At 50.3% G+C, this 27,746-nt stretch overlaps 1 protein-coding gene across 1 annotated transcript; it reads left to right on the top strand.

Moving 5' to 3' along the window:
• PLEKHG5 (pleckstrin homology and RhoGEF domain containing G5) lies at window positions 1–27,528 on the top strand. Its single transcript, XM_042781191.1, has 20 exons — window positions 1–120; window positions 17,102–17,231; window positions 18,339–18,441; window positions 18,808–18,868; window positions 19,226–19,317; window positions 19,804–19,940; window positions 20,205–20,350; window positions 20,932–21,141; window positions 21,227–21,415; window positions 21,754–21,849; window positions 22,559–22,609; window positions 22,847–22,996; window positions 23,384–23,494; window positions 23,649–23,798; window positions 23,888–24,025; window positions 24,170–24,289; window positions 25,811–25,943; window positions 26,032–26,147; window positions 26,241–26,428; window positions 26,742–27,528. Exons 1-20 carry the CDS (start codon window positions 1–3, stop codon window positions 27,526–27,528), a joined length of 3,228 nt encoding a protein of 1,075 aa, XP_042637125.1.
• Window positions 27,529–27,746: the final 218 nt, after the last annotated feature.

Genomic DNA, 27,746 nt, shown 5'->3' with positions numbered 1-27,746 from the left:
ATGGGGACGGGCCCCGGCGTCTCCGGGCGCCGAGCAGCTTCCAGGCCTGGCCCCGGATTACCCTCCCGCGACTCCGTGCTCTTCTGGGCTGGGGGTCGCACACGCGACGGTGAAGGCCAGGTACGAGGGGCATGGGCGGGATTCCTGCCTTCAGTCCCGGTCCTGGGCCGGAGGCTGGGGCGGGGGTGCGGCTCAAGGGCAGGGTACTCGGCCGCCGATGCACCCCCACCCTGAGCTGTACACCGTAGGGGCGGGGCCTGGACCCCTGAGGGTCCTCCCACCCCCACCGAGGGGTCCAGGCCTGCGGAGCCGAGACCTGTGGCCTCTTTGTCTGGGCCTCCCTCCGGACACACCTGCGAGCCTGCTCTGGGGCTCCCCCTCCCCCTTTCTTCCTGTGCCTCAGGCCCTGCCCACATCCCTCCTCCCACCACTGTTAGGCTTATTTCACCTCCTGGCTCTGGCTGAGCTTTTGTGTGAGGCGGGGAAGAGTAACTTTGGGCCCCTATCTACGTGGTGGGGGGGACTTGACCATAATTCCCCACCCCGTTTTTGTAAGGTGTAGTCCATGCCCTGTCTTGGAGAAGCAGCCATGATGGACTGCCCCATTAGTCCCTCCCATCCAGTGGACTCTCCCTTCCCTTGGAGTGAGCCCTGGGAGCTTCTGCACCAGACTTTGCTGCCCTCCTCCCATACAGTCAGAGATGGCTGCTGTCCCCAGAGCTTGGGCATGGTGGGTAGGCTGGCAGGAGAGGGTGTGGGCACATGGGCCTGAGAGAAGGGACCCAGAAGTCTGGCTTTGGGAAGGGGCTTCCTTGCTTTCTGGGGATGGAGGCATCAGGAGAGGTGGGAAAAGAAAATCAGCCCAGGGAGGTTCTGCCCACCGGAGGTTCTGCCCAACCTCTGCCTTCCCAGTGGGCTTTTGGTTCTTCTGGGAGTTACTGAACCTCATGCTTGGTTAAGTCAGGAAACATCAGTCTGGTTCAGATCCTGAGCCTGCCATTCTGTTCACCTTGCTCTCAGCATCTCTGAGTGAGCCTAGGGGCTCCTGGGAGAATGGAGGCACTGAGTCCAGTTATTATTATTATTATTAGTGGTGGTGGTCATGGTCACCAAAGTCCATCAGAGTGCTAAGGAATTAGTCCTCAGAGTTTCTTCTCAAGGGAGCCCTGTCCCTCCCACAGGACAAAGCACCCAGTAAGTATCTTAGCAAAACCAGTGAGATGTATCACTTAAAACTCACTGCCATGGAGTCAATTCTGACTCACAGCAACCCCCGTAGGGTTTCCAAGGTGGTGAATCTTTAAAGAAGTAGATTGCCTAGTCTTCCTTCTATAAAGTGGCTGGTGGGTTTGAACCACCAACCCTCCGTTTAGCAGTCATGTGCCTTAGGCCCTATGCCACCAGAGCTCCTTAGTGAGATATATATAGAGAGAGAAAGAAAGAGATTTACTTCAAGGAAATGGTTCATTCATTTGAGGCTGGCAAGTCCCAAATCCGTAGGTCAGGTGGCAGGCCAGGATGGAAACTTCTGCAGGCTTACATCCAAGGGTCTGGAAGTCAGGTGGGGATTGGAGAGAGTGAGCTTTGCCAGAATATCCATATATAGTCTGGAGGTAGACCACACCTCCAAGGAAACTCCCCTTTCAACTAATTGGCCAGTCACATCAGCTCATATCGTGGAAGGTGATTACATTATATTACACTATGGAACAGCACCTAGGCCGTTATCTGCTAAACTACTGAGAATCGTAGCCTAGCCAAGCTGACACACATAACATTAACCATAACAGTGGGTGCTAAATAAATACCTGTTGAATATTGAATCTGCTAGAAGGAGTGAATCTGTGTAAAATCTTCTGTGCATTCGGTGGATACCACCTGTCAGTTTGTCATACTGTGGTGGTTTGCTTGCATGTTGCTGTGAGGCAGGAAGCTATGCCACAGGTATTTAAAATACCAGTAGAATCACCCATGGTGGACAGGTTTCAATGGAGCTTCCAGACAAAGACAGACTGGGAAGAAGGATGGGGCCATTCATTCTGAAGAAACTGGCCAGTGAAAACCTTATGAATAGCAGTGAAACATTTTCTGATACAGTGCCGGAAGATGAGGCCCTCAGGTTGGAAGACACTCAGAATATGACTAGGGAAGAGCTGCCTCCTCAAAGTACAGTCGACATTAATGATGTGGATGGAGTAAAGCTTTCAGGACCTCCATTTGCTGATGAGGCACAACTCAAAATGGGAAGAAACAGCTTCAAACATTCATTAATAACCAGAGTATGGAATGTATGAAGTATAGATCTAGGACAATTGTAAGTTGTCAAAAATGAAATGGAATACATAAAGATCGATATCCTAGGCATCAGCACGTTGAAATGAACTGGTATTGGCCATTTTGAATCTAACATTCATATGGTCTACTGTGCTGGGAATGACAAATTGAGGAGGAATGGTATCACAGTCATCATTAAAAAGAATACCTTAAGATCTGTCCTGAAGTACATTGCTGTCAGTGATAGGATAATATCCATACTCCTAAAAAGAAGATCAGTTAGTACTATAAATTCAAATTTATGCATTAACCACTAAAGCCAAAGATGAAGAAATTGAACATTTTTACCAACTTCTTCAGTCTGAAATTGACCAAATGTGCAATCGAGATGTATTGATAATTACTGGTGATTGCAGTGCAAAAGCTGGAAACAAAGAAGCGACATCAGTGCTTGGAAAATATGGCCTTGGTGATAGAAATGACACAGGAGATTGCATGATAGAATTTTGCAAGACCAATGACTTACTCATTGCAAATACCTTTTGTTAACAACATAAATGGTGACTATACACATGGTCCTCGCAAGATGGAGAAGCTCCATATTTTCAACCAAAACAAGGCCAGGAGCTGGCTGTGGAACAGACCATCAGTTGCTCCTGTGAAAGTTCGAATGGAAGCTGAAGAAAATTAAGCCAATGAGAGCCAAATATGACCTTGATTATATCCCACCTGAATTCCGAGACAGTCTGAAGAATGTTGTTGTTGTTGTTATGTGCTGTCGAGTCGGCTCAGACTCACAGCGACCCCTCCTTGGGTGGCCGAGGCAGTATTACTACAGAAGTAGATTGCCCAACCTTCCTTCTGAGGAGTGGCTGGTGGGTTTGAACCACCGGCCTTTCTGGTTAGCAGTCAAGAATAGATTTGATTAATTGAACACCGATGACTGAAGACCAGATGAGTTGTGGGATGACATCAAGAACATCATACATGAAGAAAGCAAAAGGTCATTAAAAAGATAGGAAAGGAAGAAAAGACCAAAATGAATGTCAGAAGAGACTCTGAAACTTGCTCTTGAACAGAGAGTAGCTAAAGTAAATGGGAGAAATGATGAAATAAAAGAGCTGAGTAGAAGATTTCAAAGGGCGCTTCAAGAAAACAAAGCAGTTTTATAATGTGCAAAGATCTAGAATTAGAAATCCAAAAAAGAAGAATATACTTGACATTCAACTGTGTGGATCATAACAAATTATGGATAACATTGAGAAGAATGGAGATTCCAGAATAGTCAGTTGTGGTCATGAGGAATCTATGTATATACCAAGAGCCTGTCATTTGAACAGAACAAGGGGATACTGCATGATTTAGACTCAGAACAAGTGTGCATCAGGGTTATATCCTTTCACCATACTTGTGCAATCTACATGCTGAGTAAATAATCAGAGAAGCTAGACTCTATGAAGAAGAACACAACATCAGGATTGGAGAAGGACTCATTAACAGTTTGTGATATGCAGATGACACAATCTTGCTTGCTAAAAGTGAAGAGAACTTGAAGCACTTACTGATGAAAGTCAAAGAAGGTCTTCAGTATAAATTATACCTCAACATAAAACAAAAATCCTCACAACTGGACTAATAAGCAACATTATGATAAATGCAGAAAAAAATGAAGTTGTCAAGGATTTCATCTTACTTGGATCCACAATCAATGCCTATGAAAGCAGCAGTCAAGACATCAGATCTGCTGCAAAAGACCTTTTAAAGAGCAAAGATGTCACTTGGAGAAGAGTAAGGTGTGCCTAGCCAGGCCATGGCATTTTCAGTTGCCTCCTATGAATGTGAAAGCTGAACAATGAATCAGGAAGACCGAAGAAGAATTGATGCCTTTGAATTGTGTGGTATTGGGGAAGAACACTGAAAATACCATGGACTGCCAGAAAAGCGAATCTGTACTGGACGAAGTGCAGCCAGAATGCTCCTTAGAAGTAAGAGTGGCCAGGCTTCGTCTCATCTGCTTTGGTCGTATTGTGAGAAGGCACCAGGCCCTGGAGAAGGATATCATGCCTGGTAAAGTAGAGGGTCAATGAAAAAGGGGAAGACTTTCTACAATCTGGATGGACACAGTGGCTGCAATGATGGGCTCACACACAGCAAGGATTGTGAGGCTAGTGCAGGACTCGGCAGTGTTTTGTTCTATTGTACACAGGGTTGCTATGAGTCGGAGGTAGCTTGAACATTCATTGAATTTGTTTAAAAAATAAGATTGTGGCACAGAATTGGGTATTTGAGCTGGAAAGGCCCTAGAGACCTGCTTCAGTAATCCCACAACCTAGCATGGCTCCTACCCTGCCACCCACTGTAAACCAGGGCCTGGGTGACTGGCAGGTCTACAGCCCCATGGCCCAGTGCCAAGCTGGGCACTGGCAAACTGAGGCTGCCAGCATGTGGAGAGGCTTGAAAAGGGTGACACAGGCTGGACACAGGAGAGGGCTGCTGAGCTGGCAGATGGGGGTACCCTGGGAAGAAGGACCACAGTAGGGCAGGTGCATTTCCCAGATTCATTCCAAGAGGAGGTGGTCACTGCAGGGCTCCCAGAGTCTGCAAAGCTTGCCCTCCACTCAGTGCCCTGGGATGCTCTGGGAGGGGGCAGAGCCTTGGCTGAAGGCAACACTTTTCCAACTTCTCTAGCAGCAGAACTCTGATAGCTGACAGAAATAGCTGCTCTGGGCCAGTGAAATCCCTCACCTTTTCAACTTGGGGGGCACAGTTGAAAACCTCATGAAGGGGAGGAAAGGGTGGAAAGTGGGGAGTCGGACCACTGGCACTCGGGCTGTTGTTGTGTGCCGTTGAGTCGGACCTGACTCATAATGACCCTTCCTTGGGTTTCTGAGGTGGTATCACTATGGAAGTAGATTGCCCAACCTTCCTTCCGAGGAGTGGCTGGTGGGTTTGAACCACCAGCCTTCTGGTTAGCAGTCAAGTGCCTTAGGCCCTATGCTACCAGACCTCCCGGTGCTCAGGCTACCATCAGGAATCTGGATCATAGTGTCTGCAGCTGCCTGCCTGGGGCCCAGCCTCACGAAGTCATCTCCTTGAGAAGTGGGCCTGCCCGTGACCCCTGAACTCTTGACCCCTACCCATTGCCCAGAGTACCACCTGCTGACTGCTGTTTTCTTTCTGATGGAGGCAAGCATGGAACTGTACTTTATTTCCTCCTGTTTCCATAGCCCTTCAGTCTCCCTCTGCCCTTCCCAGATGTCTAGGAGATGGTGTGCATGTGGTCAAAATCCTGAGATCTGAAACTAGACACACTGGATTTAACTCTTGGCTCTACTGTCTCTGTGTGAGATCTTAGACAAGTTACTTAACCTCTCTGAGCTTTACTTTATTCTCCTGTAAAACAGTGTAAGAATAGCCCCTACCTCCTGGGATGGGAGAAAAATGACACATGTAAAGCCCTCAGTGCAGGCCTGGGCACTTGACAACCACATTATAATGAAGATCAGCCTTTTTAGCCACCTCCTCCCTGCCTCCCTTCAGCCACTTTCTCTGCTGTCTGGGTCATCCTCATGCTGTCTGTTGTCATAGTTGCTGTTGAATCGATTCCAACTCATGGTAACCCCGTGTGTACAGAGTAGACCTGTGCTCCACAGGGTTTTCAAGGCTGGACCTTTCAGAAGCAGGTCACGAGGCCTTTCTTCTGAGGTGTCTCTGGGTGGGTTCGAACTGCCAACCTTGTGGCTAGTAGTCAAGCGCCTAACCATTCATGTGTCTCAAAAATTTCTGATTGGACTCTCCCCCAGCCAGAAACTCTTCACGGCTCTCCTTTGCTTGCATTCATTAATTCAACAAATATTTATTAGGCAGCCAAGGACTGTCTGGGTCTGGCAGTGAATCAGACTAAAATCTTTATTGTTGCCATGCTTGACGGTATGTGGAGGAGACACAGGAAAAGACATAGAGTGTTAGATGGTGGTAAGTGCTACGGAGAGAAAAGGAAAGGAGGATGGAGACAGGTGTGTAGAGGGATGAAACTTCAGAAAACTGGGAAGGTGACTTTTTAAAAACATAAGTTATTTAGTTTTGTTGTTGAAAATACACACAGCAGAACACACACCAACTCAACAGTTTCTTCGTGCACAATTCAGTGATGCTGATTGTAGCCTTCAAATTGTGCAACCATCCTCACTTGCCTTTCTCGAATTGCTCCCATTAGCATAAACTGGTAAGCTTCCTTTCTAATGAGAAGATGGCTTGTGAGTAAAGAGCTGCAGGAAGAGAAGGGATAAGGTAGCTAGGTGTTTCAATGCCCGAGAGAAAAGCATGGGGGGCAGAGGGTGTAGAGGATGCAAAGACTCAGAGGTGTGCCTGAAGGAGCATGTCAGAAAACAGCCAGGAATCTGGTGAGTGGAGCGGAGTGAGGCGGGATGGAGGGGTAGGGCAGGATGCCAAGAGGCACCAATACAAGGACTTTGGCTTTCATTCTGAGTGACATAGAAAGCCACTGGGAGATTTTGAGTAGATCTACCACTGGTTTCCGTGGAGTTGACTGACTCATGGTGACCCCGTATATCAGAGATCTATGCCCCATAGAGTTTTCGTTGGCTGAGTTTCAGAAGCAGATCGCGGGAGTTTCTTCTGAGGGCCTCTGGTTGTATTTGAACTTGCAGCCTTTCAAGCACAGTAACTGTTTGCACCACCCATGGACTCGAGTAGATATAAAGTGACTCCAGGCTCCGCTCTGGCTGTTCATGGAGAACAGACTATGGGTGGCAGAGGTAGAAGTAGGGAGACCAGGGTGAGGCCATTGAGGGAATTTGGGCAAGAGGAGACGGGACAGAGCAGGCTGGTGAGAACCGGTCGGGTGAAGATACACATATTAAAGGTGGTGGTGGTGATTAGTGCTGTTGGGTTGGTCCAGACGCAGCAATTCTGTATACAACAGAACAAAACACTGCGCAGTCCTGCGCCATTCTTACAGTTGTCACTGTGCTTGAGCCCATAGTTACAGCCACTGTGTCTGTCCGTCTCCTTGAAGGTCTTTCTCTTTTTTGCTGACCCTCTACTTTACCAAGCGGAATAGTCCCTCCTGATAATATGACTAAAGTGTGAGAGGCAGGCTGTACTTCTTACGAGACAGATTTGTTCTTCTGTCAGTCTGTGGTATATTCAGTATTCTTCGCCAACACCACGATTCAAAGGCATCAACTCTTCTTCGGTCTTTCTTATTCATTGTCCAGCTTTCACATGCATGTGAGGCGATTGAAAATACCATGGCTTGGGTCAGTCGCACCTTAGTCTTCCAAGTGACATCTTTGCTTTTGAATGCTTTGAAGAGCTCTCTTGCAGCAGACTTGCCTGGTATAATTTGTCATCTGATTTACTTATTTTTATTGTGATTTGGGTGAAAGTGTATAGAGCAAATTGGTTTTTGGTTCAGCAGTCTATACACGTTCTGTTTTGTGACATTCACATCATTTTATTGCTTGACTGCTGCTTCCGTGGGGGTTGATTGTGGATCCAAATAAAATGAAATCCTTGACAACATCAGTCTTTTCTCCATTTATTGTGATATTGCTTACTGGTCCAGTTTTGAGGATTTTTGTTTTCTTTGTGACTGAAGTCTAGTCTTTGATCTTCATCAGTAAGTACTTCAAGTCCACTTTGCTTCTAGCAAACAAAGTTGTGTCATCTGCATATCGCAAGTTGTTAGTAAGTCTTCGTTCAATCCTGATGCTGTGTTCTTCATGTAATTCAGCTTCTCGGATTATTTGCTCAGCATACAGATTGAATAAGTATGATGAAAGGATATAACCCTGATGCATACTTTCCCTGATTTTAAACCATGCAGTTCTGTTTGAACGACTACCTTTTAGTCTAGGTGCAGTTTCCTTTTAGTACAATGAAGTGTTCTGGAATTCCCGTTATTCACAATGTTATCCATAATTTGTTATAACCCACATAGTTGAATGCCTTTGCGTGGTCAGTAAAACACAGGTAAACATCTGTCAGGTGTTCTTTGCTTTCATCCAAGATTGCTCTGACATTAGCAGTGACATCCCTTTTTCCACATCCCCTTCTGAATCTGGCTTGAATTTCTGGCAGTTCCCTGTCTGTGCACTGCTACAACCATTTCTGAGTTATTTTCAGCAAAATTTTACTTGCGTGTGATTTTGTTCAGTAATTTCCACATTCTGTTTGATCATTTTTCTTTGGAATGGGCACAAATATGGATCTCTTCCAGTTGGTTGGCCAGGTGACTGTCTTCCAAAGTTCTTGGCATAAACAAGCAAGTGCCTCCAGCACTGCATCCATTGGTTGGAACATCGCAATAGGTATTCCGTCAATTCCTGGAGCCTTGTTTTCACTAATTCTTCAGTGTAGCTTGAACTTCTTCCTTCAATACCATTGGTTCTTGATCATGTGCTACCTCCTGAAATGGTTGAACGTTGACCAATTCCTTTTGGTACAGTGACTCTGTGAATTCCTTCCATCTTCCTTTAATGTTTCCTGCATCGTTTAATATTTTGCGCCTAAAATCCTTTAGTATTGCAACCTGAGACTTGATTTTTTTCTTCAGTACTTTCAGCTTGAGAAATGCCAATCGTATTCTTCCCTTTTGGTTTTCTAACTCCAGGTCTTTGCACATTTAATTATAGTACTTTACTTTGTCTTCTCAATCTGCCTTTTGAAATCTTCTGTTCAGCTCTTTTACATCATTTCTTCTATTTGCTTTAGCTACTCCATGTTCAAGAGCAAGTTTCAGAGTCTTTTCTGATACCCATTTTAGTCTTTTCTTTCCTATCTGGGGTCATTATGAGTCAGAATCAGCTTGATGGCAGTCAGTTTTTGTTTGGGTTTTGCTTTCCTTATCTATGATGTTCCTAATGTCTTCCTACAACTCGTCTGGTCTTTGGTAGTTAGTGTTCAGTGTGTGCAGTGTAGTGAATTGCTTGGTATACGTCTTCTAGCCACGGTCTGTGACTCCCACCAAATGACTGGGTGGAACTATGCAAATGTAAGGTGTTTGTGGCCCACCAAGGGGACTGGATGGCTTGTTAGTAATGTAAATAAGGTACATGGCACCTTTGTGGGGGTGAGACCATAGAATTAAGGTGTATGGAACCCTATTATGGGGGTTGGTCATTTTTGTCATTCTGCTAGGCTTAAAATGAATGAGCCCTCTTAGAGGCAGAAGGGGGGATCTCACTGCCATCAAGAGAGAAGAGTTGGAGGTGGAGTGGACCATGTCCTTGGACCCAAAATCCCTGCACTGGCCCTCCTTGGCAGAGAAATGCAGACTGGCTGAGATGACTGGCAGAGAGTTGGTGGCAAAAGAACTGAGAGACTGGCATGAGACAGAGCAGCAGGCTTGCTGGCCCACAGAACGAGAAAGCTGAGTGCCTTTGGGCAGGAGGCTTACTGGCAGAATGGGGTGTACCTAGGTGACCCCATTGGCAGAGTTGAAAGAGCTTTGTAACACTTGCCCAAGGAAGGCAGGGGGGAGGCACATGGCCAAAGAGAGGTGTGCCTTTGGGCATGGCTGAGGGGAGGCTGTCTGTCCTGTTTGAAGAATTGTATCCTGAGCGTTTCTGAATCTGAATTGTTGTATGTTACTTCCCTAATAAACCCCATAATTGTGAGTATTATCTGTGAGTTATGTGGTCATTGCAATGAATTATCGAACCCAGCAGAGAAGTAGTGAGTGCTGTGGAAGAGACAGTTGGTGTCAGAATTGGTAAAAAGGCTGGAGGGTGACAGCATGTCTGGCTTCGTAGGAATAAGCCTTGGGAGACTTCTGGCAGGAAGGCAGAAGAGGCAGACAAACTACATAGACCCTCTTCAACAAAGAAAAGAGAAACCAACTGACACACATACGGAAGACAATCCTGGAACCCTGAGCTTTGGAAAGGAAGGATGCAGAAGTGGATTAAACACCAACTAGTAGAAGAGCCTGAATGCAAACAGTGAATAAGGAGACAAATGGAGCTGCTATCCTGACAGCATGGACAGCTTGAATATTTCCAAGTGGTATTAGGACCTGAGAATTAACCTGAAAATTGACCCTGCTCACGAAGGGCTGCATGGACGACTGCACTGGTGGCTGATGACGAAAAAGGGAAGCAGCAAAGAAGGAGACAAACTGAGCTGTGGACTTTCGGGAGGGTGCAGCCATTTTGAATATTTACAAGCAGTGCCATTTTGGATATTTAAAGCAACAGCATTCTTGTTCAGATTCCAGGGACCTAAGAATAGGCTCCCCTTACCTAGGACAGCAAGGAATGAACCTTGGGGTGCTGATGGTGAGTCTGTCTCCCCCTTGCGAAGTTAGAAGAGGTCCGAGGATGTTGCCCCATACCCTTTTTGCAGTACATCAAATCTGTTTTTCAGATGGTCTCTAAATTCAGGTATAATATACTTAAAGTCATGTTTTGGCTCTCATTGACTTGTTTTAATATTCTTCAGCTTCAACACCACTCATCTGTCAGTTTGTTGTACTGTGGTGGCTTACATGTTGCTGCTATGCTAGAATCTATGCCACTGATATTGCAAATACCAGGGGTCACCAATGGACAGGTTTCAGCAGAGCTTCCAGACTAAGACAGACTAGGAAGAGGGATATAATGGTCTACTGAAGGAATTGACACTGAAAACCTTATGATTAACAGTGGAATATTATCTGATAGAGTGCCAGAAGGTGAGACCTTTAGGTTGGAAGGCACTCAAAATACAACTGGGGAAGAGCTGCCTCCTCAAAGTAGAGTCAACCTTAATGACAGGGATGATGTCAAGGTTTCAGAACTTTTCTTTGCTGATGGGGTATACTCAAAATGAGAAGAAACAACTGCAACATTCATTAATAATTGGAACATGGAATGTATGAAGTAGGAATTTAGGAAAATTGGCAGTCATCAAAAATGAAATAGTGATTGATATTTCATAATGATTAATATCCTAGGCATTAGTGAGCTGAAACGGGCTGGTATTGGCCATTTGAATCAGACAATCTATGCTGGGAATGACAGATTGAAGGGGAAATGGCATCACACTCATTGTCAAAAAGAACATTCCAAGACCCATCCTGAAGTACAGTGCTGTCAGTGATAGGATAATATCCATATACCTATACAGATGATCAGGAGCTCTGGTAGAGTAGTGCCTAAGGCATTTGACTGCTAACCAGAAGGCTGGCAGTTCAAACCCACCACCCACTTCTTGGAAGGAAGGTTGGGCAATCTACTTTCATAGTGATATCACCTCGGAAACCCAAGGAGGGTTTGTTATGAGTCAGATCCAACTTGACGACAGTGAGTTTTTTTATATGGAAGACCAATTAATACAACGATTATTCAAATTTACACACTGACCACTAAAGCCAAAGATGAAAATATTGAAGATTTTTACCAACTTCTGCCATCTGAAATTGGTCAAACATGCAAAGATGCATTGATGATTACTGGTGATTGGAATGTGAAGGTTGGAAACAAAGAAGCAGCAGCGGTAGTTGGAAAATGTGGCCTCAGTGATGGAAATGATGATGGGGATCACAAGATAAACTTTTGCAAGACCAGCGACTTACTCATTGCAAATAATTTTTTTCAACAGCATAAACCTCGACTATATGTACATGGACCTCACCAGATGGAGTACACAGGAATCAGATCGACTCCATCTGTGGGATGAGATGATGGAGAAGCTCAATATCATCAGTCAGAGCAAGGCCCGGGGCTGACTGTGGAACAGTCATATTATTGGTGGAGCCAATAGAATTTCCCTACTGGCTGGATGTAGGTGTAACAGAAAGAGTTAAAGGTGACTCCAAGGTTTCTGGCCTGAGCAACGAGAAGAATGGAATTGTCACTTGAGACAGGTGCAGGGAGAAGCTCAGGAGCTCACTTATGGTCATGTTATATGTAAGATGCTGCTGGGATCCACATGGAGAGTCCAGAGGCAGGGAACCTGCTGGAGATTTAAACTACCTTAGCAAGTAGATGGTGCTTCAAGGTATGAGACTGCTATGGTCCCCAAGAGAGTGGCTGTAGCTAAAAGGAGAAGAGGTCTGAGAACAGGGGTGTTGGGCAGTAAACTCCCCAGGAGACTGAGATGGAGCAACCAGAGAGATGAGAGGGGAATCAGGAGATTGCAGGCTTCTGGGGGCCAAGGAAGCAGCTGTTGGGAGGAGAACAGCTGTGTGAGTCAAGTTCAAATGGAGCAGTGGCTTTAGCGGTCTGGAGGTTTTTGAGTGACCTTGAGAAGAATGGGTTCCATGTAACAATGAGGCAAAAACTTGATTGGAGAGAGTTTGAGAGAGAATAGTAGACTTAGAAAATCCCTATCTGAAACTACTGGAGTAGTCACTGGGTATGCAGAACTGGGCAGAGGCTGCTGAGGTGTGAGATAATTAGGGAACCAACCCAACCCACTGCCTTCCAGTCAGATCTGACTCACAGTGACCCCTCCTTGGGTTTCCAAGGCGATATCACTGCGGAAGTAGATTGCCCAACCTTCCTTCTGAGGAGTGGCTGGTGGGTTTGAACTTCCAGCCTTCTGGTTAGCAGTCAAATGCCTTAGGCACTACACCACCAGAGCTCCTAATTAGGGAACAGGAGCTGCAAATGATAACTCCACAGGTTGATTAGTTACAAAAGGGAAAAAAAGTACTTTACAAAGTACAGTGAGATCTGGTGGGAGCCTCACCAAACCATCTGGCATCATGGGCTTTGCTGAGAAGGACCTGGAAGTTCAGGTCCCTCTTGTGTCCCTGCCTGGACGCTTAACCTGAGACTACCCGGGGACCGTCGGTCAAATCCACAGAGGGACTTTCTGCCTGATCACTGGCTTCATCTCTTCAAGAATGTCGTGTCATGAAAGACAAAAAAAATCTGAGGTCTCATTCTTCAAGGAACAAAGAGGAGGCACGACCAAGTGCCGAGTGTGATCCTTGATCGGGTCCTGGATGGGAAAAAAGTCTACCAAGGACCTTGTTTAGGCAACTGGGAAAATGTGAATATGAACTATCTAGTTCTATAAACAACAACAATGGTGCTATAAACCAAACCAGCTGCCTTCAAGTTGACTCTGACTCACGGCAACTCCATGCGCGCAAAGTAGCACTGTGCTCCGTAGGGTTTTGTTTGTTTGTTTTAATTTTTATTGTGATTAGAGTATACAGAGCAAATTCACTTTCCATACAGCAGTTCATACACATTTTGTTTCATGACATTGACTGCAGTCCCCACGATGTAACTAATAGCCATCTTCCCACTTCTTCCCTGTAGTGAACCTCTTCCCTGTGTCCTTTCCTATGCATTCCTGCCCTCTGAGCTATCTTCTTGTGCAAATACTGCCCTTCTGTTCTCCCATGACTGATCCTTCTAAGGAGTGTATCTGATGTAAATGTTCACCCTCTATGCCTGTCTATTGTTTGGCTGGAAGCCACGGGAGTAAGTTAAATTCAGATCTGAAGGATAACTAGGGGCCATAGTCTCAGGGGTCTCACCAGGCTCTCTCAGACCAAGCCTGGTCTTTTTTATGAATCTGAGTTTTGTTCCACATCGTTCTCCTGCTCCACCCAGGATCTCACTGATCCCTTTCCAAGTGGTTGACAGTGGTAATCAGGCACCATCTAGTTCTTCTGGTCTCATGATCATATAAGCTGAGGTTTACATGCCCCACTAGTCCCTTGGACTAATTGTTTCCTTATATCTTTGGTTTTCTTTGTTCTTCTTTGCTCTGGGCAAGGAGAGACTTGTTGCATCTAGATGGCCTCTTGCAAGCTTCTAGGACCCCAGTCACTACTCACCAAAGTAGGATGTAGAACAGTATTTTTGTGTAGCATGTTATACCAATTGAGCTTAATGCCCCCCATGACCATGGTCCCAAGCCCACAGGTCCAACAACTTACTCCATCTGGGTGGTTGACTGTGCCTAAGAAGTTATTACAACTTTGTCTCCTGTTGGTTGTAGTTATATGGACATTCTTGCAGCACATGCAAACACATATGTAGAAATATCATCTGCCAACCTTACATATGCTCATGAGTATATTCTCTTTTGCCTAGACATACCTGATCATTTAGCTTGTCTACCCATCTGTATGCCTGTAGATTAATGTCTGTTATCCCTGATAACGCTGTATTGAATGTATAACAGGGTTTATCTCTGTTGTCTGTACTTCCTGTGCACCTTTCAGTGTCTTCCTTTTCCTTAGTGTTCTTGTGTTGGTCACTTGCTTTTGGAACATTGCCTTTCCGTTCACCCAATCAATACTTGTCTCTACCTGTCTGGCAGTGTTCCCTCCCCCCTCCATAGGGTTTTCAGTGGCTGATTTTTTGGAAGTAGGTCTCCAGGCCTTTCTTCTAAAGCACCTCTGGGTGGATTCAAACCTCCAACCTTTTGGCTAGCAGTCAGTGCATTAACCGTTTGAGCCACTCAGGGACTCCTATATTACTATGTCAACGTTAAATTTTCTGAGTGTGGCTGTTACATTGAGGTTTTGCGAGACAATGCCCTTGTTCTCAGGAGATACGTGTTGACATATTTAGGGGGAAGTGTCATGATTTCTGCACCAGGGGAAGGATGGGGGGGTGGAAAGAGTATGAGAGATAGAGCAGTGTGGCCACGTGTTAGCAAGTGGGAGATCTAGGAGAAGGGTATATGGATGACATTGTACTGTTCTCAAATATTCTATAGGTTTGAAATACTCTAAAACCAAAAGTTGTGAAAAAGAAAATAAAGAGAATGAGAGGTGAGAATAGGAGATAAGAGAGTATAGATACCTGTTTTAGGGAGTTTTTGGCTGTAAAAGAGAGAGAGATAGCAGTGATAGCTAGAGGGAGCTGTGGTGGTTCAGAGGTAACTTCTCACCTTCCATGTGAGCAACCTGGATTTGGTCCTGACCAGTGCCCTCCATGCGCAGCCATCATTGTTCTGTAGTGGAGGGTCAGGTGTTACTACAATACTGAACAAGTTACAGTGGAGCTTCCAGATTACGACAGACTAGGAAGAGAAGGCTGGCAATCTACTTCTGAATAGTAGCCGACGAAAACCCTATGGCTCACGATGGGCCAGTCGACAACGAAGCATGGGCATGGTGCATCAGGGAGTGTTTCCTTTCACTGTGTGTGGGGCCACCAGGAGTCGAGGGCTGACTTGATGGCAGCTAACAACAACAGCAAAGCTGGAGGGTTAAGGGAGCCCAAGAACTGGTTTTAAAGGTCCCTGGGTGGTGCAGGTGGTATACACTCAGCTAGTAACCCAGAGGTTGCCTGTTTGAACCCACCCAGTAGCACCTCAGAAGATCCAGGTCTGGTGAGTGGCTTCCTTAAAAGTTTATGGCCAACCCATCTCAGAAGCCTACAGAGTTTCTCCAAATGAATATAGAAACAAACAAATGCCTCAACCAAGACACTACTTGTATTATTACTATTGTTTTATTTAATTGTGAATTGGGTGAAAGTTTACAGAGCAAATTCATTTTGTATACATTTTGTGTTCCTGCACATTGTGTTTCATGACATTGATTGCAGTCCCTACAGTGTAACATCTTTCTTCCCACTTCCTCTCTATAGTTATCTTTTTCCTATGTCCTTCTTTCTATGCATTTCTGCCCTCTGAGCTATCTCCCTGTGCAAATAACTGCCCTTCTGATCTCCCATGGTTGATAGTTCTAATGAGTGTACCTACCTGATGTACACATTCACCTTATACTCTTGTCGTTTGGCTGGAAGCCATAAGAGTGAGTTCATTTATAGGCCTGAAGGGTGACTAGGAGCCATAGTCTTGGGGGTTTCACCAGTCTCTATCAGACCAGTAAGCCTGGTCTTTTTTATAATTTTGAGTTTTGTTCTACATTTTTCTCCCACTCTACCTAGGATCTCCTACTTTGATTCCTTTCAGAGTGGTTGACAGTGGTGGCTGGGCACCATCTAGTTCTTCTGGTGTCATGGAAAAATAGGCAGAGGTTCACATGGTCCACTAGTCCCCTGGACTAATTTTTTCCATGTGTGCCAACACACTGTTTTTATAAGATGGATAACAGCATGTTGGAATGCTAATGGGAGGGGAGGTGGGGGCGGTGCTGAGCTGTGTCTTCCCACCTTCCAGCAACAGGCACAGTGAGATCTTGGTGGCCTCAGATTGAAGGAGGGAGAGTCATCTGCAGCCCCCACCTGGTGCAAGTGGGTGGATATGGTGACCAGAGCTTAGGGATCTCCTGATGGCTTCTGGTTCCCTAGGAAGCAAAGTAGGGAGTGAGTTGGGGGAGGGCTGCTGGAGGTTTGAGGGCAGAGAAGATACGAAAGTTGCGTAGGAGAGTAGGGGAGAGGGTAGACAAGGGCAGTCCAGTAAGTCCAAGGTCCAGTCACCCGCTAGTGGCTCTTGGGCACTTAGACCCCAACCACCTTTCCTTGACTGCTCCATAACCCCCTTCACACTTGTTTTAGGAATCCAGTTGTGTCCAAGGGACTAGGCAGCCCATCAAACTGAAGACAGAGGGCCTGGACAGAGGGGCTCAGGGCATTCTGCTTCATACTGAGCTGGCCAGACCAAATGATAGCCCAGCAGCCTACCTGCACCTAGGAGGCTGCCCTAGTTACTCCAAGTCTCCCACTGTAGACTGCATACTCAAAGGGCTGACTTTGCTTTTCTTAGCACCTCAGGGCATAGCACAGGAATGGGCAGGTAGTAGGTGCTTGGGAAACGTTTGCCAATGAATTAATGCTCGTTAGGCTCCCTGTGGGCGGTGGTGAGCCCACAGGTCATCAGGAGCCCCAGTTGTCCAGTGCAGTGCCCAGCCTGATCCTCTGCCCTGTCCTCCCTGCCACAGGTATGCCACCACGCTGACTGCCAGCAGCTGCACCGCCGGGGACCCCTCAACCTCTGCGAGGCCTGTGACAGCAAGTTCCACAGCGCCATGCATTATGACGGGCATGTCCGCTTCGACCTGCCGCCCCAAGGTGAGCCTGGCCCCTAGAGCCCGGGGCCTTCAAACTGCCAAGAGTCAACTGTAAATACAACTGTAACAAAACCCAAGTGAGTCCTGGTTCCTTTGGTTCCACAAGTTTTTCAGCAAGGCAGTGTGAGCAGACTTCCTGCCAGGGCACTCTGTTGATCTGGCTGGGTCTGCAGCCACCTCTGCCCCCAGCCTGGGCCGGGCGTGGGGAAAGCCCCCTTCTTCCCAGCTCTGCTGGGCCTCAGGGTAGGGGGATAGGCCTAGCTGCTGTCACTTCAGGGAAAATCCTCTGAGCCAGGCTGCTTGGCAGAGCTGAGGCAGTGCTGAGGTGGTGGTGGTGGTGATGGAGTCAGGAAGACATTGTAGCAGGAGCAAGAAACCCTCCTGCTAAATAGAGACCTGCCCCAGGCCCACTGCCAGCTGTCTGTAAGGGGTGGCTTATAGGCACCCAGGCCTAGTGAGAAAATGCCAGTCCCTTGCCTGCTTTCTGGAGCTCTGGTGGCATAGTGCCAAGGCATTTGACTGCTGACCAGAAGGCTGGCGGTTCAAACCCACCAGCCACTCCTTGGAAGGAAGGTTGGGCAATCTACTTCTGCAGAGATACCGCCTTGGAAACCCAAGAGGGGTCACTATGAGTCAGATACAACTCAGTGGCAGTGAGTTTGGTTTGATTTTTGCCTGCTTTCTCCACTGAGCCAAAGGACAAAAAAGAACTTTTTCCCCCTCTTCCAGGGCCCCAGTGAAGTTAAGTGTGATCACAGCATGAGGGAGGAGGGGCTGAGGAGAAAGCCGTGGACTTTGGTCCCTCCCTGCAGCAATCCCACAGGCAGGGCTTTGTTACCCCCATTTTGTAGAGGGTAAATTGAGCCCATAGGGGGATTTGTGTTGGGACAGAGTATTACCTGGGGTATCATCCAGGTCCCATGTGTCCTTTGGGGTCTAGGGTGATGGAGGATAAGGCTTGACTGAGTTCCTCCTCACAGAACCATGGGCCCCTAGTGAGTTTAGTGGGATAGGTGATAGGCAGTGGGCCCTCTGGAGATGGCCATGTTGGAAGGCTGAGGAGGGGGCTGGAGAGAAACAGGCATAGTCCTCCTACTTTCCTCCTCAGGCTCTGTCCTGGCCCGGAACGTGTCTACCCGGTCCTGTCCCCCGCGAACCAGTCCTGTGGTGGACCTGGAGGAGGAGGAGGAAGGCTCCATGGATGGCAAAGGGTAGGTGAGGAAGTAGGGGGGCAGATCAGGTACATGGGGGATAGGGGTAAGGGTCCCAGGCCTGGGTCTTAGACCAGAGATGCAGGGACCAGATGCTCCCAGAACCCCTTCCCACTCTTGCTGCTGCATTGATTCCTGGAGGAGGCTGCCCCAGTCTGGGCAGCCTTCAGGATGTCAGACCAAACCCCACTTCTAAGGTACCATTGAGTGTGATGCCTGTGTTGGCCACTAGAGGGCGCACAGCCCTGTGGCTGCCAGTTCTTGCCTGAAGGCCCCTGAATTTCTGGGTAACCCACCCCCATTCACATCCTTCCTGGTGGGAGCCCTTGCTCACTTCCCATCTCTACCCTTACCGCTTCCCTGCAGGGACCGGAAGAGCACAGGCTTAAGACTCTCCAAAAAGAAAGCGAGGAGGAGACACACAGATGTAAGGGGTTCCCAGGGCTGCCAGAGGGGTGCACCCAGCCAGCCTCCTCCAAACTGCCCCTGCCCTTCCAGGCCCTTTCCTATCTTGGCTCTGAACTCCAGGATGAGGGCTGGAGTGGGGAGTGAGTGTGCCCCATGTTCACCATCCTTCCCAGTACCCAGCAGTGCCCATCTCAGCCAGGTGGGGGCGCTCCAGGACCTCCTCAGGCAGGAGGGGCTGGGGGCCTCCTGGGATAGAGGCGGGCTGGGGTGATCCTAGTGTTCTCTTCCCTGTTGGGGTTCCCATCCTGGGCCTTGGGGTGGACAGGGTGGGATGAGGCATGGCAGTAGAGAGGCCAGTAGGTGTGTGTCCTTCCAGGACCCAAGCAAGGAGTGCTTCACCCTGAAATTTGACCTGAACGTGGATATCGAGACGGAGATCGTACCAGCCATGAAGAAGAAGTCACTGGGGTAGGGCTTGGTGGGGCTGAAGGTAGGGCAGGGCTGGGGGAGTAGATGTGGCCTCCCAGGTCTCTGCAGGTGTGACTTTGTCTGCGTGGTGGCCTGTGTGTGCTTCAGTTCCCACACCTGTGTGCAGACCCATGTGATGTGCACACCAGCCTAAGGGAACATGTGACGAGTCTGTACACCTGCATGTTCCAATCATGTGTGTGTGGCCTAGTACCTGGGTATGACACGTGGGTGACGGTGTGTTCTCTGGTGTGCAGACTGGGTAAGGGCATGGGCGTGTTGGCCCTGTGTGTAGACGTGTGAGAGAGTGCATGTGAACCTCTGTGAGCAGCAAAGAGATGTGTGCGCACACCTATATGTACCTGTGTGTGATTCCGAGTGTACCTCCCTTTGTCAGGATGACTGAGTGGAGCTGGGGATATAGCCTGGATGGGGGGGCTCCCATGATTGTCCCCCTCATGTCCACACTTCCCATTCTGGGGGCAGGGAGGTGCTGCTACCTGTGTTTGAAAGGAAGGGCATTGCATTGGGCAAAGTGGACATCTACCTGGACCAGTCCAACACGCCCCTGTCCCTCACTTTTGAGGCCTACAGGTTCGGAGGACATTACCTGCGGGTCAAAGGTGAGTGGTAGGCTCCAGAGGCTGGGCGGGTGCGTAGGACTTGGCTGGGCCTCCAGAGATGGGAGCTTCCTCCTGGGCTCAGCTTGCCATTGGCCAAGGCCCCCAATAGCTCATTACCATACAGGTGTCTGTGTCAGGCAGTGTGATGGGTACTAGCAGGGTGAGGCTGCAGAAGGAGGGTGGCTGGGCCTTAGTTTGAATTCTCAGGAAAACTAGGCTGGACCTGGTACTGAGGATGTCTCCTTGTCCCCAAACACCACCCAGCCAAGCCTGGGGATGAAGGCAAGGTGGAACAGGGAGTGAAGGACTCCAAGTCGCTGAGTCTGCCAATCCTGCGGCCGGCCGGGGCCGGGGCCCCCACCTTGGAGCGCGGGGACCCTCAGAACCGCCGGGAGAGTGTTGACATCTTGGTAAGGGGGAGGGACTATGCCAGGACAGAGCTGAGGAGGGGGTCCCAGGTTGGGCTCCGGCACTCTTGGCCCCTTCTACACCCTCTCAGGGTTCTAATTTCCTTTTCTGGGAAATGGGGCTGGTTCTCATGGGAACCTTCCTGTGTCTAGAGTGATGGGTCTTGTCTCCAAGCGTCTTCAAGGGACCAAGGAGCCACTCTGTGTGTGTGTGTGTGTGTGTGTAAAGTCTGTGTGGCCTGTACATTTGTACTCAGGGATTCTGTGTCACTGGCTGTGTGTCTCTGATATGCCTTGGGAGCTGTGTTAATAAGTGCATCTGTATGTGAATATGTATGTGTATAGCTCTGTGTGTTTCTTTCCACCTCACGTGTGTGCTTGTGGCTGGGGCACAGTGGTCCAGGTGTATCTATCTGTGTCTGGACCTTCCAGTCACCAGAGCATGGGTGCGTCCCAGGAGAGGTGGCATCCCAGGGTGGAGGTGCAAAGACCCTCCCATGTAACAGGCCGGCCTGTAGTCCTAGAGACCCACCACGGTGGGGGCCTGAAAGGCCAAGCTGGCTTGACGCCCCCTCCTTCACCAGGCCCCTGGTCGCCGCCGCAAGAACATGTTGGAGTTCCTGGGGGAGGTAAGCATCCCTGGGCAGGAGCCCCCTGCCTCCTCCGGCTGCTCTCTGCCCAGCAGCAGCAGTGGTGGGCCCAGCAGTGTGGGCAGTGACAGCTGGAAGAACCGGGCGGCCAGCCGCTTCAGTGGCTTCTTCAGCTCAGGCCCTAGCACCAGTGCCTTTGGCCGGGTATGTGGCCCCATGAGCCCTGGGACAGGGAAGCCGGCTGCTCAGGTGGCTGGCTGGACCCTGAACCCCAACCCTGACCTTCTAGGAGATGGACAAGATGGAGCAGCTGGAGGGTAAGCTGCACGCCTATAGCCTCTTTGGGCTGCCCCGGCTACCCCGGAGACTGCGCTTTGACCACGACTCCTGGGAGGAAGAAGAGGATGAGGACGAAGACGAGGACAATGCCTGCCTGCGGCTGGAAGACAGCTGGCGAGAGCTCATTGATGGGCATGAGGTGGGTGCAGCCCTGGGCCTGGCACCCCCTCCCTGCCCTCCTCATAGGATGTTCCATGGATAAGCCTGAGGGGCTGCTGTTGGTATTAACCCGCTTTGGGGAAACTGAGGCCCAGAGAAGTCACTGGGTTACTGGGCTATTTTAGCAGCACAGGAAGGCCTCAACACTTGAGCGTCTTGACCCAGGAGCTGAGTGGTACTGAGGGTGGCCTGCCTCTCTCAGGACCTCCTTGTCTGAACCTGGAAAATGAGGAGTTGCATGCAGGGTGGCACCCCATCCCTGGGCCCCTCTGCCCAGCCTGGTGCACTTTGGGTGACCCTCCCTCCACTTCCTCTCAGAAGCTGACACGTCGGCAGTGTCACCAGCAGGAGGCGGTGTGGGAGCTCCTGCACACAGAGGCCTCCTACATCAAAAAGCTTCGGGTGATCACCAACGTGAGTGTGGGCCATGCAGGTCCAGGGCATACCGCCCCCTTGGCCCACCCCCACCTGTGGCCTCTTCCAGGGCAGCACAGGCATTTTCAAAAGGAACAGGTGTCACAAAACAAAAGGCGGCAGTAAAGTCACAGAAAGGCTGTTATCTCCAGGAGCAGAGCCTCCCTTGGCCAGACACGTGGTAGAGGGTTCAGCAAGTTGGCTAAGTGGAGCCAAATTAACGGAGACCACTCCTTACCTCACTTGTTCAAAGCCATTTCTGAAGACCTGCTTTGTGCTAGGTGCCTACAGCCCACACCCTAGACGGAGAGACAGTGGATAGGCACTGAGTTGGTACAGGTGTAGGCACTTGGACAGAAGGGTACAGGTATCCTGTGCTTGGGTATTCAAGGAAGACTTCCTGGAGGAAGCACCCTCTGAGCCCAACCTCCAAGGATGAACCAGGGCAGAGGTAGAGGAGAGGCCCAGGCATGGCTGCAAGGCCAGTCTTCTCAGAGCTTTCGGGTGTCTGGGCTCGGTGACCCCCAGGTGGGCCATTGGGTCTAGAGCCTTCCCCTGCCCCTCCCAATGTGAACCCAGAAGGTAAACCCTCTCTGTCCCTGGCTGCCCCAGGTCTCCCTGAGAGGGAGAACAGGTGAGGTGCCTATGAGCCTGGGTGGGGACTGAAGGGAAACCCCTCCTGGAGCTGCTGTGCCTCCTACCCACACAGCTGTTCCTGTGCTGTCTCCTGAACCTGCAAGAGTCGGGCTTGCTTTGTGAGGTGCGGTGGTGACTGGCCTTGGGGCAGGGAAGAGGGAGGGCGGTGCTGGGAAGGGGGCGGGGCCTGGTGAAGGTGGTGGTGACAAGCGGAAATCGGGGAGGAGCTTACGAAAGGGTGGGATGGGGGTTACCCGAGGGCTCGGCCCGAGGGGCAGGCCCAGCCGAGGGGCCCCTCCCAGATGCCCAGCCAGTGGGGGAGACCAAGGGGTAGGCCAAGCGGACCTCCTGTCCCGCACAGGTGGAGGCCGAGCGCCTATTCAGCAACATCCCAGAGATCGCACGGCTGCACCGTGGGCTGTGGAGCAGTGTGATGGCGCCGGTGCTGGAGAAGGCGCGGCGCACGCGGGCACTGCTGCAGCCCGGGGACTTCCTCAAGGTCTTCAAGATGGTACGGGCAGGGCTGGGCACAAGCGGCGACACTGAGACTGGTCTAGGCGCCCGGAAGGCTCCAATCCCATCCGATATCCCATCTGCGTACGTCCCAACTTCTCTCTGGCCGGTGATCTCGCACGACCTCTAGTGGTCGGAGGCAAGATGACGAGTGGCTCGTCTGTGTTGGAATCGTCCTCACCTGGCCATCAACTAATTATATGGCCGAGGGTTGTCCCTTCGCTGAGGCTTAGTTTCCTCATTCGGAAAACAGGGATCATAATCTTGCCCACCCCTGGGGCTGTGAAAATGCAGTGAGAAAGGGCTTTCGAAGCGTTTGGTGGCAAGTCGCCTGCAGTAAGCTTGCAGTGATGGTGCCCTGGTTCTTTTTTTTGCCCTGGACCAGTTTGGCTCCCTCTTCAAGCCCTACATCCGGTATTGCATGGAGGAGGAGGGCTGCATGGAATACATGCGCGGTCTGCTACGCGACAACGACCTCTTCCGGGCGTACATCACGGTGAGAGGGCCTAATTTGGGTGGTGAGCGGAAGCAGGCGGGAGGCGCCTGGGCTGCAGGTTCCAGGTGGGGGTTGCCAGAGGTGTGTGCACCCAAGGGCTGGGCTGCGTGGTGAGTGGGCCTGCCTGAGCCCCCCTCCTGGGACCCTGCCACAGTGGGCTGAGAAGCACCAGCAGTGCCAGCGGCTGAAGCTGAGTGACATGCTGGCCAAACCCCACCAGCGGCTCACCAAGTATCCACTACTGCTAAAGTCCCTGCTGAGGAAGACTGATGAGCCTCGAGCCAAAGAGGCTGTCATCACCATGGTAACCAGACTGGAGGGTGGGGTCCCGCTGCTCACAGACCCTCCCTGGACCTCTTCCCACCCTGGGACTGAACCCCTCCCCCTCTTCAGATCAGCTCTGTGGAGCGCTTCATCCACCACGTGAACGCGTGCATGCGGCAGCGACAGGAACGGCAGCGGCTGGCCGCAGTGGTGAGCCGCATTGACTCCTACGAGGTGGTGGAGGGCAGCAACGACGAAGTGGACAAGGTGGGCGCCTGTGCCGGTGGGGGTGTGGAGAAGGGCCAAACTGGTAGATGGGCTATTCACAAGACCTCACTTAAGGACTCAAGCTATGATGACACTTCAGATGCCTTACCTCCCCTATAGCTACCTGCTCTCTCTGCCCCCTAGCTCCTGAAGGAATTTCTGCAGCTGGACTTGACAGTGCCCATCCCCGGGGCCTCCCTGGAAGAGACACGGCAGCTGCTGTTGGAGGGGAGCCTGAGAATGAAGGAGGGGAAAGACAGCAAGGTGACTCTAGGGGCCCCTCCCCTCCCCTTCTCCGTTCTCTCTTGCCCTGTGAGTTTAGACTGCCCATCCTAGGGGCGCCCTGTGGTGGTCCTCAGCTGCCAAGTCAGTGGTTGGTGACTTGAGAACTGACTTTGTGGTCAAATGAGAGGTGAGATTTTTGCCTCCAGTTGAAAACTCTGTAGAGCACACTTCTCTGACACACTGGGCTGGCCATGAGTCAGAGTTGAATCAACTGCAACTGGTTTTTTAACTGGTTTTACTCTTCACATATAGGGAGTCCCTGGGTGGCCCAAACATTGAATTGACTGTTAGCCAAAAGGTTGGTGATTTGAACATACCCCAAGGCACCTTGGAAGAAAGTCTTGGTGATTTGCTTCTGAAAGGTCACAGCTTTGAAACCCTGTGGAGTGGATCTACTCTGCACACCTGGGGTTGCCATGAGTCGGGGTTGACTGACAGAACCCAACAACAACTCTACTTGTTCTGCAGGGTCACTGTTTGCCCAGGAGGGGCCAGGCCTGCTCACCAGTCAGTGCCATGGGAAGTCCTGGGTGGAAGGGCAGCCAGGAACTGCTTAGAGCCTTGATTGCTGTACTACTTACCCCACAAATTGTGGTTTTAAAATTACCTCCCTTTTCTTCTTTCTTTTCTTTTAATTTTATTGTAGTAAAATATGTGCAACATAAAATTTGCCATTTTTGCCACTTGTAAGTATATAATTCTGTATCATTGATCACATTCACAGTGTTGGTGACTATCACTGCTATCTTTTTCCAAATCTTTACCTCCTCAAACATTAAGCAATAACTCCCCATTCTCTCTCACCAGCCCCTTCTTTTCCTGAAAGCATGTTTTATTGTGTTTTTGGTGAATGTTGACATAGCAGTCTAGGTTCCTATCCAACGATTTCCACGTAAGTTGTTTAGTGACCTTGGTTACGCTGCTCAAGGTGCATACACATTCTCGTGACCGCCATTCTGGTTCCATCCCCCGCCTTTAATGTAAATTGTTTTTATTGTGGTACATATACGTCTGCAGTTGTTTGCCTTTTCAGTATTCTTCTCACGTACAATTCAGTGACATTAGCTGTTTGTTATGTTGTTCAGCCATTATCATTGTCTCAGAATTTCCCCATCACTCTTAATTAAATGGAAACTTTTCATTGCAATAAACCACAACTGTATAGCTCCATAAAAGAAAATCATTTTCATTTTCATTTCTTTTTTACTAGAATTTAAAAATAAATTTTATTGTGATGAAATAGACATATAACAAAAACTGTGCCACCTTAGCCACTTTTTGGTGTACAATTCAGTGTCTTCATTTCAATTTTACTTATAGTTTCACTTTGGGAGGTGAATGGGGAAGATGTTTGTCAGAATCAAGCCTCCCCCCCACTCCTGCCCACCCCCCACACACACACAGAGCAGTGCATTCCAACAGACAGACTGAGGGTCCCTTCCTGAGACCCCAAGATCCTAGCCTTGACCCCAAAGTCCTCTCCTTTTCCCGACCACCCAGATGGACGTGTACTGCTTCCTTTTCACGGACCTGCTCTTGGTGACCAAGGCAGTGAAGAAGGCCGAGAGGACCAGAGTCATCAGGCCCCCACTACTCGTGGACAAGATTGTGTGTCGGGAGCTACGGGACCCTGGTGAAGAGCCCCAGCCCCCCTGCTCTGGGTAGAGGCTGGTGGGGGGAGGGGCCATGGTCTTGGCTGACTGAGGCTTCTCTCTCACCAGGATCCTTCCTCCTCATCCACCTAAACGAGTTCCACAGTGCTGTGGGAGCCTACACGTTCCAGGCCAGCGGCCAGGCCTTATGCCGTGGCTGGGTGGATGCCATTTACAATGCCCAGGTGAGGGCAGAGTAGTGTGTTGGTGAGGGAGGTGGGCAGGGCAGCCTGGTGGGGGTGCTGCTCACAGACCATCTGCCCCCGCCCTGCCTGCAGAACCAGCTGCAGCAGCTGCGTGCACAGGAGCAGCCAGGCAGCCAGCAGCCCCTGCAGAGCTTGGAGGAGGAGGAGGAGGAGCAGGAGGAGGAAGAGGAGGAAGAGGAAGATGCAGAGAGCAGCGCTTCGGCTGCCAGCTCTCCCACCATCCTGCGCAAAAGCAACGACAGCCTGGACTCTCAGCACTGGTATGCTTTCCGCAGACCTCCCAGCAGGTCCCAGCAGAGCAGGCTTCCACCCTAGGACTCCCAATTCCAAGGCCATTGACACTGGACAGGGCCCAGCCATGCCTCCTGCCTCCAAAAGGCCTCATGCTGTAATCTCAGTGGGCATGTGTGTTCATGTGCATGTGCATGTGTGTTGCATATATGCACTTTGTCTCTGGCCACAGGCTAGGAGGGGATAGTGAAGTCTGATCGATTAACGGTAGCTGCTGGGGTGAGGGTTTACACCGTGCTGGTTTCCTCTGGCTGGCCTGACTCTCTCCTCCGGGCCCCACAGTGTCTCGGACGGCTCCACAGAGACCCTGGCCATGGTGGTAGTAGAACCTGGGGAGATGCTGTCCTCACCTGAGTTTGAGGGAGGCGCCTTCAGTTCCCAGTCAGATGAGACCTCCCTCAGCACCACAGCTTCCTCCATCACTCCCACCAGCGAGCTGCTGCCCCTCGGCCCAGTGGACGGCCGCTCGTGCTCCATGGACTCTGCCTATGGCACCCTTTCACCCACCTCCCTGCAGGACTTTGCAGCCCCAGCCCCTGTAGTAGAGCCAGTGCCCCAGCCCCCAGAGTTGCCTCAAGCTCCCTCACCACCACCCTCACCCCGTCTCCGCCGCCGCACCCCTGTCCAGCTGCTGCCCTGCCTGCCCCACTTGCTCAAGTCCAAATCGGAGGCTAGCCTCCTCCAGTTGCTGTCAGGGACTGCCACCTGTGAAGCACCCCCAGCACCTAGTCGCAGCCTATCGGAGCTCTGCCTGGCCACCACTGTAACCCCTGGAGCTAGGACTCAGGGCTCTCCTCAGGAAGCTGGGCTTCGCTGGGATGGCCAGGGGGCACCCAGCCCTGCTAGTGGCCCTGAGCTGTCGGAATCAGAGGACAGAGCCAGTGGCCCAGCTGGGGAGCCCACAGGCCCCACCAGAAAGAGGCACAGGGAGCTGCCCTCAGGGACCTCACCCAGAGTCCAGTCCGAGTCCCTCCAAAGCATCTCTGCCCAGCACAGGAAGCTGACTCTGGCCCAGCTCTACCGAATCAGGACCACCCTGCTGCTCAATTCTACGCTCACTGCCTCGTGAGTGACTTGGCTGGGGGCAGCGGGCAGGTGGGCCAGTGTGCTGGCATTTCTGGGGACAGTGAGCCCAGGGGGTAGGTAGGAGCACAGACAAGGCTGAAGACAGAAGTTGGGGATGGTGATGGGAAAGGGAGACAAAGACCTGCCCCAGGGCCAGGCTAAGGGTGGCTCTGGGGGACTGAGGTGCAGGGGCCCTGAGGATTCCATGAGGAGGAGGGGGTG

Source organism: Orycteropus afer, unplaced genomic scaffold (genome assembly GCF_000298275.1).
Source record: "Orycteropus afer afer isolate SDZICR_OR568_19922 unplaced genomic scaffold, OryAfe1.0 scaffold00094, whole genome shotgun sequence".
Taxonomy (NCBI): domain Eukaryota; kingdom Metazoa; phylum Chordata; class Mammalia; order Tubulidentata; family Orycteropodidae; genus Orycteropus; species Orycteropus afer.
Note: the sequence above shows the minus strand (reverse complement) of the source record. Positions and strands in the feature narration are given on the sequence as shown.

Coding starts and splice junctions, on each gene's coding strand:
- PLEKHG5 (XM_042781191.1), top strand. CDS start 1: ATGGGGACGGGCCCCGGCGTCTCCGGGCGCCGAGCAGCTTCCAGGCCT. Junction 18,442..18,807: donor GGCTCCATGGATGGCAAAGG/GTAGGTGAGGAA, acceptor GCTTCCCTGCAG/GGACCGGAAGAGCACAGGCT. Junction 23,799..23,887: donor AAGAGGCTGTCATCACCATG/GTAACCAGACTG, acceptor CCCCCTCTTCAG/ATCAGCTCTGTGGAGCGCTT.